The 12,649-nt window shown below is 32.0% G+C and overlaps 1 protein-coding gene across 2 annotated transcripts in view; it reads left to right on the top strand.

Annotated features, from left to right (window-relative positions):
* LOC130442075 (phospholipid-transporting ATPase ABCA3-like) overlaps positions 1-12,183 on the top strand; it is a 38,102-nt gene extending 25,919 nt beyond the window's left edge. For both annotated transcript variants that reach the window (XM_056776072.1, XM_056776071.1), the window contains exons 15-21: positions 62-584; positions 5,423-5,548; positions 5,741-5,992; positions 6,054-6,484; positions 10,315-10,621; positions 10,875-11,314; positions 11,873-12,183. In XM_056776072.1, coding sequence (XP_056632050.1) covers positions 62-584; positions 5,423-5,548; positions 5,741-5,992; positions 6,054-6,484; positions 10,315-10,621; positions 10,875-11,314; positions 11,873-11,911 — 2,118 coding nt within the window. In that variant the 3' untranslated portion in view covers positions 11,912-12,183. The remainder of the gene's footprint in view (positions 1-61; positions 585-5,422; positions 5,549-5,740; positions 5,993-6,053; positions 6,485-10,314; positions 10,622-10,874; positions 11,315-11,872) is intronic.
* The last annotated feature ends 466 nt before the right edge of the window (positions 12,184-12,649 follow it).

Below are 12,649 nucleotides of genomic sequence, written 5' to 3'. Positions count from 1 at the left end.
GTTTTATATGACGTCTTCTGAATATAGAAAAATCCAACTTTACCCAGTTATTTTTTTATAGACCAAGGATCATCCGATTCTAGTTCGGCGAAACTACGTAGCAGGAGCAACATTTGGTGAAACATCTCCTTCTGCTTTGCCATTTACTTTACCAAATTTAACAGCTTGGTTTAATAACGACCCTTACCACACACCCGGAATATCTCTGTCACTCGTATTAAACAGTATTTACCGAAAATTAGGAGGCTGTGACGATTGTACTATAGAATTTACGAATAGACCTTTGGCATACAGTGTACAGACGCAAGTGACGCAATTATTAAACGGACAGAGCACCGGGTTCCAACTTGCTTTTAATATTGCCTTCAGTATGTCCTTTGTGGCATCGTTCTATGTTTTGTTTGTAGTGAAAGAAAATTATTGCAAATCTAAACATTTACAATTCGTATCCGGGGTTAAAGTTTATATATTCTGGATGACATCAGCATTTTGCGACATGTTAACCTATTTGCTTACCATTTGCGTACTGATGATCACTATGGTTCTGTTTCAAGAAAACGGATTTAAAACCGCTGATGATATTGGTAAGTTAATTCAGTTTTTACCTTTATGAGAACGTCATATTACAAGAGCCTAACCAAACCTAATTTAACCATGATCAATAATTGCTTGAAATAATGATTGAGATGTAAAAATACATTGAAATTAATTGATCAAACACACAAGTAAAGAAAAATATAGCTGACACTATATTGTTGGATACGCAAAATAAATATCTAATACTTTATAACTACAACAATGGTTCTGATAAACAAATAAATATGTAGCATTTGATAATAAAAAAAATAATTAGTTTGATGAAATGAATATAATATAAGAGTGATGGAAACTTACCTTCACTTAATTATTAAGAAGAAAACAGTTTTAAAAAAGTACTCGTCAAAGTATGTGTGAATATGAAAAAATATGGAATAATTACGAAAATAAAAAGAATAAACCTTAGACTTCAAAATTATGAGCCATTTAAACTGTTAAAAAGTTAAAATCAGCTGATTTTGATCCTTGCACTCCAAACAAAGGACTTTTTATTAGGCCGCCTTTAGTGAATTAAGCATTTTGTGAGGTTATTTCGGTATTATTGGAATTAATTTTTTGTAGTTTTATAAAATGTGGTAGCAATAAAGTCAGGGTTGTTGTATTAGGGCAGCGGCTCTCAAACTTTTTTAGTGACGGAACCCTTTTGGAAAGCGAAATACTTGACGGAACCCTACAATAAAACAATAGTCTCTAAGTCTTCTTTATTAATAAGCATAATAAACGTAAAATGTAACATATACTTATTACTTACTTACATAGAATAGAATAATAGAAATAGAAGATATTAAAAAAGAAAAAAAAATAACTAATGGGAGGTATGAAACTGTTTTTTATTTTTCATTAATTGGTTGATATCAGGTTTGATAGAAGACAGTTGAAGTCTCATATCAGGTTTGGCGTCCAGTCTATTCCGGTATTTTGTTTTCGTGACTGCATAGGTTGAGAATCCTGTTTTGCACAAATATGTTGTTGGAAATGGAAGAAGAATATTCAGAGCCATTTTGGCAAGCATTGGGTATTCATCACGGATTCTGCACCAATAATCGTTGAGAGATGTCGTTTTGAACAATAACTCCATACTTGTGTCTGATGACATTTCTAAAAGAGATTCATATATCTCATTTGACATACTTTCAGGCTTTTGCAACGTGGGTAAAAAAGGATTATGAATCCATGAATTCAGTTTCAATTTTGTATTCTGTTCTTCGGGAAAATACTTCTCAAAAGATGCGCGCATCGAAGTGAGATATTGGACCAATTCTTCAAATACATCATCTTGAAACATTTCTGAGTCGTTATCGCTAACAAACTCAGTGAGTAACGTAAAGCTTTCTATTTCTCTCTTACTAACGCAAATAATCCAAAAATCTAATTTTCTTTTAAAGGCAGTTATTTTGTTACAGGACTGGAACACTGTTGTCTGTTTACCTTGCAATGATAAATTTAATTCGTTCAGTTTTTGAAAGATATCCGCCATGAAAGACAGTCGGAACAACCAAGTTTTATCATACAAACGGTCTTTCAAATTAAAAGAAGTATCTGAAAGAAACATTTGTAACTCGACTTTAAGTTCAAATAGCCTTGTTAAAGTTTTACCCCGAGACAGCCATCGCACTTCTGTATGGAGCAGCAGTGTTTTATGTTTGCTACCATAATCTTCACATAATAATGAGAATAATTGGGATTGTAGTGGTCGTGATTTGATAAAATTAATAATTTCTACCGCTTCATCCATTACTAATTTTAGGTTTGACGGCATTTGCTTCATTGCTAGTGTTTGTCTATGCCGGAGACAATAACTGGAACCACAATTAGGTGCTTTTTTTTGTATTCATGACACGACTCCTGCTGTTTTACCCGTCATCGCCTTGTCCCCATCTGTACAAATGTCAATGCAATCGTTCCAACTGATATTATTTTCTTCAAAAAATATTTATTTTAGTAAAAATTTCTTCTCCGGTAGTGTTTGTGGGCAACGGTGAACACATAAGCATGCCTTCTTCAAAAGAACTTTCATATGGATATCTCACGATAACCAGCAAGATAGCCAGACCAGCGACATCAGTAGACTCATCCATTTGCAAGACGAATCGTGTTTTTTGTAGACGTGTAACTAGCTCTTGTTTGATGTAGCTTGCTAGATACGTGAAACAGTATCGTTTGATAGTGGCACAGTAGAAAGATGCTTTGCAGATTTTTCATCGAGCATACATTTTGTTATGTCTAACACACATGGTTTTATTAAAATCTCAGCGATAGTGTGCGCTTCACCTTCTTGTGCAATGCGATAGCTAACTAAATATGATGCCTTTGTGACCTTTTCATTGATAGTTTGGGTTACTTGCATCATAGTTTTTTGACTTTCCAATAACTGTTCTTTTTTACGTACAAAAAATTCTCTATTCTTGTCTTTAGACTCGGGGTGTACAGTTTCTAAATGTCGGCGCAACTTGGCAGGTGCCATGGAACTATTAGGAAGCAGTTTACTACATAACATGCAAAGAGGTGAGCCGCTGGAATCAACAAATCCGAAACTGATATATGATTCATCATACTTCCTTTTTTTCGCCTTTGAAACCGTGGAACTTGATGTCGTTGCATCATTATCATCGATAATTGCTGTACACTCCGCGCGTACTGCTTTTGAACATTCGGCTTCGTTAGAAGATGTTGTTGCAACACGTTTAACGCCTTTAAGCCAACGTTCCATTCTTCTTTATTAATAATTACTTGTCAGGGTGGTGGGGTCAAATTAACGCACGATCGTTACCGAATAGAAGAGTTTAGTCCAAAGAAGATGTGTACAAAACTGATACAATCAGAATACAGCAGTAGAACAAAAAAAACTTCGTTTCTAGCAAATAGGTACTTATCGCTCCGAACGCTAATCGTCGACTGACTCGAGTGTCGAAGCGCCGTCGTCGCTTTTATAGTCCTAGCCTCGATCTCTTCTTAAAAATACTCGAGTCGGCGCCTTTGATAAATAAAAAGCCGAAATAAAAATAGAAATACAAAAAATGCGGTGTAAACAATCTCGACTTGTTTTGAAGTTATATAGCCGAAAGTCGCTTGTTTACAACTATAGCGTCTAATCTCAGCGGCGGCTTTTATCAAAGTGACTGCGCGCTCACAAGTAGATATCGGCGGTCGGTTTCCATCAAGACAAAGGCTAAAGCAGCTTGCGGATCTCATCGGTGAGACATAAAGCATAAATAAATCACCTTAAACTTAAGTATTAAGTCTATTCTTTTTATCTAGGCGCGTACCGTCCTGAATAAATATTTGGGCTACTGTAGAGATATATTTTTTTAATCTTCTGACTCTCGTATTTTGTACAGGGATCAGTGTAAGTAAAGAACTTGCAATAGGTTTGCCATAAAGTTTTATTGAAGAGCGGCGTGATGTTAAACTCTCCTCGTAAAATGCACTGTTTCAAGTTAGAATGAAAATACTTTACTGTGCTGGGTGGCGACTGAGTTCTAAATTCTTGCGGTACCCCTACAGGGGTTTCGCGGAACCCTAGGGTTCCGCGGAACACACTTTGAGTATAGCGGTATTAGGAGAGAAAAGAAACGTTGTTTCCCGTTCAAGAGTTTAAAGAGGACTGACTACTTTATTCACAAAAATGACAAAGAGAATTAGATAAACTTGTTGTTATAAGACAGTACAGTTTACAATACTCTCAACTAAAATGTTTCAGTAATATACACATAGATTGCACTACTACTTCTACTGTTTTAATTGTTGATACAATTGGCGAAAATTACGAAGTGGGGCGACATCTGTTAGTTTTATTTCAAACTTCAATATAGGTGAGAAACAAAGCCTGAGTACGAACCAATTTCTATAAACAATTGAAGGTGTTATTTGAAATTTTAGCCTAAATAGGCAGATAATATAAGTATACAAAATGCTTTTCTGAGATAAAAACAACTACACATCCATAAGGTGCACTTCGAAAAGAATAAAAACGTTAAAAATTTTAGTGTTAAAGATGTACTAGTTGTTAAAATCCAATTCTTGTGTCCAATATAACTCTTGTGTCCCTTTTTGGTAGTTTCGTGTGGATATTCAATTCTCTTCCTCCCGTCTTACATGCACAAAAGTATTTCCAATATTTAACTATATAATTCAGATTAATATCTCATGAGGCTGGAAAATTAGAGCTGACGTCTGTAGACACAAACTTTTAATAGTTTTCAAATTTGCACCTTCTAGTCGTTTAGGGAATAACGGCAATTACAAAAATAACGAAAATTCTACAGAAAAGACTAAAAACACATGAAAAATTCAGTGTCATGTGGTGACACGTGATTTTAGACCATAATAACAAGCATTAACCTAATATCTATCTACAGCTCTCAATTACAAAATTGAAAAGAACTTGAATGAACTTTCACGAGCAAAACAATAAAAAATATAGTTTATTTTGGCTCTAATAATAATGTAAAATACAAAGAAACGCTTCAAAATCTTTCTCGAAAATAAGCAAAATCATGGTATTATAAATAGGTAGGCGTTGGTTTGTCCATACTATAAGAACTATACTATAAGATTTTTATTAAAGATTAGTGTCAGGTTTTTTTATAAATAACATGGTTTTTGAGTGATATGAGTCATTTAACTGAAAAATCTTTTTCTATTATTTCGTGTTAAAATTTCAGATTTATGTTGAATTTAAATATAACCTATTTTTTAAATTACTTATGTTGTTTTTATTATTATAAACAAACATATAAATACAAATATTTATTAATATTATCGACTTTTTCTATGTATAAAATCTTATTATAGACATAAGGATGATTTTTGAAATTGTTTTCAGGTCGAATGTTTTTTATTTTGTTTTATTTCGGATGGGCCTTTTTGCCGTTATTCTATTTATCATCTTATTTCTTCGAAGTTCCTTCTACTGGATATACCAGGATGACTCTTATCAGTATTTTTGGCGGTAGGTATTTTAAATGACAAATTTATGACTAGTTTTCATGAAAATATTTTATAATTACGCGGAATCACTACTTGCATTTATTTTTCATTATCAATAAAGAAACCTTAACGTAATGAATAATCATTATTTTCGAAATATAAACGTTTTTTTTTTAAAGATAGTTTGCTTAATTTATGTGTCACCAATTTTTAGGCAACGCCGCTTTTCTTGTCATCCAAGTATTACAGACTCCAGGTCTTGATTTAGAATATATCGGAAATGGTTTACATTGGATTTTCCTCATATTTCCTCATTATTCTTTAGCTACAGGAATTAATGAGAGTTACAAAGTTTATATGTTCCACTCTATATGCACGACAATTTTTAAAACATGCGAAGAACAACATATATCGAAGGAAATGTGCATGTCCTCGTTAAACCAAAGAATTCGCGATATATGTGAAGGTAAAATCTTACAAAACTAATTGATATCGAATATTGTGATGATGGTTCTAATTATTTTCAGATCCAGACTTGAATTATTGGAAATGGAAAGCTCCAGGTATCGGAAGGAACTTACTGTATTCGTTCTTAACAGGATTATTTCTTTTTGCTTTATTAATCGCCGTGGAGTACAAATTATTTTCGAGATTATCTTATTCGATTTCACAGAAACTTTTCACGAAACGTCCTAAAACTGTACTAAATGAAGATGATGATGTTATCGAAGAAAAAGAACGAATGCATGTGGCAACTGAGAGTGGAATTAAACAGAATTATACTTTAGCAATTAAAGATTTGACGAAGTATTACAAAAATCACCTGGCTGTGAATGGATTGTGCCTTGGGATTAGAAAGTTTGAGTGTTTCGGATTGTTGGGTGTAAATGGGGCAGGTAAAACTTCAACATTCAAAATGATGACTGGGGATGAGAGCATTTCTTACGGAGATGGTTGGGTGAGTACTTTATCGTATTGAAAAGGACCCCATACAATTTATTTTAGTGATTTTATTAATATTTATAACAATACAAAACTGTACTTAGTAAATGTTAATGGGTTGCAGGACTGAAATACCTAAACTTCGAGTCCCAATCAGTTTCCTAAAATTGTAATAAAACTGATATTATATTAAAATATAGAGAAAAGTAGGTTAGGTTAGGTTTTCTCAAATTTTGAAAGTAAAAAATGGCTGCCGCTTAAACTGAATTTAGATATACATTTTTTTCAAACGCAATTTTGACATGCAGTTTGCCGCAATCGACAGAAGAGGTTGTCGTTATTAACTTCTATTTCAAATTATTAGAGGATGGGTTTTCAAGAACTACACATTTTGCAAAACAAAATTATAATATACATTTTGCCTACATCACATTTACTAACGTTTCGATAACCGAGTTATCTTCTTCGGAGACTTTTCCCGCAAGACAAATTCTATCGTTTGAGTTTTGAATGATTCGTTGGGTTGTTGAATCCAATCTGTTGTGTTGCTCCGTCCACCACGACCGACGCTTAACCGCTGCCCCACTATACTATCGCTACGAACGCTAAGACAACATTCGCATCTAGTAGTTTTATTAAATATATTTACGTTATATATTATATAGCGTCTATAGTAATATAAGAGACCTGAATATATAGCATTGGAAACTTTCTATGGATCGTTTAATCCTCAATAGAATGTCGCGATTAACTGTTCAACTGAATTCTCACTACATTCTAGTTATTAGACTCGAAATGGATCAGTATTAAAAGAAGAAAATTCCTTTTTTCTTAATACAGTAGATTTTTCAAAATAAATAAAAATTGAAATACAGGATCATTAAACAAAATCTGATCACAATAAAAGTAAATTCTCACCGCGTTCATCCACTTTTTTCATTATTTCTAATCTTAGGGCTTTATTTCCCTATTTCCAAGATAAACTTTGTTGAGAGTACTACACACAGAACATATCAAAAAGAATGTCCACTTTGATGTAAATATCGGTAACAAAAATTTAGTTCTGCCATCTACCAATAGTGACGTTAGTGTAATAAAAATGTGTCATTACTGTCAATGTCTGCATGTCATTCGTCATCAATTTCTAAATTCCCGCCAAGTTTCCTTCAAATTTCGGTATACATATTATCGGAAATGTAATTTATAATTATGATTTCTTATTGAATTCGGCTTAAATACTTCTCAGGCTGTAATTTTATATTGATGAGAATTTGTGTTAGAGTCAGGTAGTTAGTATAATCTTAGACGACGAAGGATCTTACTAGAAATTACTGAAAAGTGAACAGCTAAGTATTATTTTCTGTAATTTCCCATTGAATATTTATTTTTGGTTATAGTATGGCCGCTCATTACAGAGAGTAATCACGTGCATAGTGCGTGAGAGAGAAATTGTAAACCTGAATCACACCATACACAACACTAAAAGGTATTTAGTGGCAAATTTGAATTGAATTTTAAATGCTTTTTTCAAACTAACATTTTTATTTGAATTTTAAATACTTTATTTTAATATAATATCATATAAATAATACTTTTATTTATCAATTGCATAGCATTCATACATTAAAATCTTCGTTCATTTAGTTAACTACTAAATGTTATACCTACATATTTCACACGTTGCCTTGATTTTTTAAAAGTATCTACAAATATATATAATTATTATTTTAATCGTAATTTTGTTTTCCCTAACCTTAAATAGCTAGAGAAATCCAATCTACCAAAGTCTTTAAAAAGACTGATTTGTAAAACAGATAATAAACACTTAAAGGCAACTAATCGAAGACGTAACAGCAAAAAGGCACAAACATGAGTGAGTCATGAAGTCAACAAGAATTTGTAAAAGGCATATACAATTATAGTAAAGCGATGCGCATTTGAATTTGACGTCTTCCTCAAGTCACGCCCACAGCCAGGCGGAAGATTTGCAAACTACCAAAATGTTTTGCAAAATAAGAACTAGTTCTCGCAGCTGTTACATGAACGACCTTGATAAATCAGAAGAATAATTTTCCCCGAAGGTAGTGCAAGATCGTGATGTGAAGGAACTTATCGGTATTTTTAGGGATGGAAATGACCTAACCGTAATTGTTGACCACCGGATGATCACATTCCATTGTCATTGTGACTCTTGTCGTCTTAGCGTTTTATTGGTGGAATTTAAAAACAGTGCCACTTTTATCCAATATCTAAACATTATAGTCTTGAAAATTTTTTTTTACCCACACTAACCAAAAGATTGCAACTACAATAAAAACAATAACTTGGTTACAATGAGGAAAATCGCTCCAGTTTTTATAAATAATAAATATTTATTATGCTTTGTATCCTCAGATGCATTTTGTCAAAATTCTAAAAGTATTAAAGCAATGACGCGTTTAGAAATGATTGTTCTTCAGATTGAAATAACGTAAATAGACAGTTTAAATTTAGTTCCATGAATATCACAGCCACTTTTAACAATAAAATTTATTTGAAAATAGAGGATAGTCAATGTATAACATAACTATAATACCACATATTAAAGAATAATAAAAATTAAAGTACATGTTTAACATGCGCTATTATACAGTCACATAATTCTTACTGTAAAAGCGCATGTTAGAAATCTAGTTTAATTTTTAATTTATATCAAAGTAAATAATTAACATAATAAAACAAAAACTTAAAATAATTATTACTATAAAATTTTTAGAATATAATAATAATAAATTCATGTAACGTGCAGCTGTGTGAACTTGACTTTCTCAGACATTGCTTCAGCCAATACGAATCGTTATAAAAGGTACCACTAGCATCCCATGAGCCGATCACGCGTTTTTATTGCTCTTTATTGTTTTTTTATCGTGAATTCAGGAAACTGCGAAATCTGGATGTAAAATACAGTATATATTCATTGTTGTAAATATAAATGAACCGTGAAAATATAGTTCTGCCATCTATCATCGAGGGCAATCACATAAACACATCTGCCTTGTTGTTTCCACTTAACAATAAAGTTTGCATTTCTTCTTAGGGTATGTTCTGTATTACTCTATTTGTGCGCATGTCTATCGTGGTGAGGAGAGCGCATGAGTGCGTATGTGGGAGGAGCTCATGCGCACGACGTGTGCCTTGACAGGTCCAGTTCTTTATAAGAGGTTCTATTGCACAAATGTTTCTTTTATTGTTCTCTTTAACAGGCAATAAAGCCTTTTTTAGTGATTTGTTTGATTAACCATGTATCTTAAAAAAACTATACATAGCTTCTATTTTATATGTTTTAATGTGTTGTTTTTTCAACAAAAAATGTGAAAAAAAACAGAATTATTAATAATTACGAAAACCATTGACAACCATCTAAGAAATGCAGCTATATTTCAGCCTTAGCAGTGTCTTTTTTATATAGAAACAATTCTTATGTTTTAAAACATTGATATTGATGATTTTCTGACATAACTACTTTTGAAATATCTTCCAAATTGTTTATTCCTATCCATTAGCCCATTGGTTCATATTCATCCATAATAAGTTAAATTTTTCTATTTATTTTTTGTTCAGGTAATTGGTTATAACTAAATTCACCAGTGCAATCCCGGGTAATTTTATATGCTTCATGTTTCAATATTTAATGTTTCGACAAAAATAATCATTTAAGATAGTTTTTGCGGGATTTAGAAGACTGCAATTTATTGCGAGCAGTACAACAGGATTTCCTTAAAGTTTGGACAGTTGATTTTAATTTATTGCGACGTTCTATTGGAAATTTGTATGCCCTCCAATATAATGATAGTATTTTCATTTTAGGTAAATGGTTATAGTATTAAACGCCAACTTAAACAAGTTCAACGTATCATTGGATATTGTCCGCAATTCGATGCCCTTCTAGATGATATGACAGCTGAAGAATCAATTATTATGTTTGCTTTGTTGAGAGGAGTTAAATTGAAAGATACCTTCAAAATTGCAGATTATTTATCAAAGGACTTCGATTTTCATAGGCATTTACATAAAAAAGTAAAGGAATTGAGTGGCGGAAATAAAAGAAAATTAAGTACAGCGATATCGTTAATTGGAGATCCTCCTTTGTTGTATTTAGACGAACCTACAACTGGTAAGTTATTTTTTGTTATATAGTTATATATATATATATATATATATATATATATATATATATATATATATATATATATATATATATATATATACAGTGCTTTTCAGATAAAAGTATCCACCTTTAATAACTTTTGTAATACTGGTATTTAGAAAAAATCCAAAAACACGTCAATTTATGTTGGAAGGGGCAAGCATATATATATATATATATATATATATATATATATATATACATTAATCATTCCTTTTAGGTATGGATCCAGCAACCAAGCGACATCTATGGAACGCTCTATGCAAATTACGCGATCGTGGAAAATGTATAGTATTAACGTCCCACAGCATGGAAGAGTGCGAAGCGCTTTGCACGCGTATAGCCATTATGGTTAACGGTAACTTCAAATGTCTCGGATCAACACAACATCTCAAAAACAAATTCGCCGAAGGCTATACGTTAACTATAAAATTGAAAAAACTGTCAGAAAATACAATTTCTGATACTGAATCGATAGAACAATTCATTAACTACAATTTCCCTGGAGCTCAACTCAGGGAAAAACACCAGGAGTTACTGAATTATTATATAACTGATAAGTCAGTTCCTTGGTCGAAAATGTTCGGAATATTAGAAGAGGGTAAACGACGCGATCTCGATATAGAAGATTATTCCTTAGGTCAATGTAGCTTAGAACAGGTGAGCCTCCAATTATTACAGATTTCGATGATCAAATGTTGATCGACGTAACGGCTTTGTTCATAGTCTTTAAGTTTATTTAATACTCTATCTCATATATCAATCGCAACTTCCAAGTTCCTGACAAGATACTCTTTCAAAAATGTTCTTATTTGGTTAAAGTTGAAGAACTTACAACAAAACAGTGCTATAGCAAAACAACAACTCTATCAGGTGTGGTAATAAATCTTCAAAGGAATCCTCTTGGACAACCACACAGCGTTGGAGATGGTTTTACTTCTCCTCATAGTAGTGATCGTTACTCAATATTGGGATAACCTTCCTCTGGTTTCCGTTTGAATACTTTCTAATTTCCCAAAATAACATTTCTTAGGGAAAATGAAAAAGTCAGTGGTACTATTAGTCAAAATTTTATTAACTATGCTAGACTCATATTCAAATGTTTCCTGGTCAATGGTTAACCATCTCGGATTCTATCGACATTTTGATCGGTTCTTGTAGTTGAAGACTTATTGCTGCTTTGTTAACCTTCCATTTAATTTTGTTCTTGTGTTGCAGGTGTTCCTGACATTCACCAAACACTCTAATACTTCTTAAATTTAGTTAGTCTCACTAATTTTGTGCCTTTTTCTGTGTTATTTGTTTATTGTGATATATTTACACTATTTTTTTTCAAATTATATGAATACATTTTTTTTTATTTGGTACCACCAAAGAAAACTTGTATTGGATAGAATGAAACTGAAAAATGTAAGAAATAAGATATTTTTTTCTGTATTATTTTAATAAAAATATTTATTTGAAAAATGTCTTTTGATTTTTTGAAAGGTTTATACATCACTATTATCCATTTTTAATTTACTACTTTTAGTCACCAGATAAGATAAGATAATGCTTACTAATCATCTAAAAAACGATAATTTATTGGAGGACCTTCAAATAAGTTGTGGTAGCCATATAATAATTTATTACTCGAGATTATTAATAAATTATTTATCGACAAAATTTATTATATTACTATGATAATAGTTTACCTCAAGTGGTTCAAATGAGATTCACTTTTGTGTCAGGGGGATGTATTGAATGTTAAAACACAAATGATATAAATTGTCCTCCAATGTTTCCTCTTTCTTCTACAGAGAAATCAAAAATATTTGAGCATTATGATATTGATAGTTTATGACCAGTTTCATAATCCCACCCTAATTGGAACTTTAACTAAAGGTTCCCTAAAATTAAAGAGTCCTTCAACTTAGTCTATAAAGTAGTCCCATAACCAATCTGTGAAGGCTCCTTTAAGGCTTTAAAACAATGTTAAGGATGAGAAAGAACTAA

The sequence above is a fragment of the Diorhabda sublineata genome, chromosome 3 (assembly GCF_026230105.1).
Source record: "Diorhabda sublineata isolate icDioSubl1.1 chromosome 3, icDioSubl1.1, whole genome shotgun sequence".
Lineage (NCBI taxonomy): Eukaryota > Metazoa > Arthropoda > Insecta > Coleoptera > Chrysomelidae > Diorhabda > Diorhabda sublineata.
This window is presented reverse-complemented; position numbering and strand designations above follow the sequence as displayed.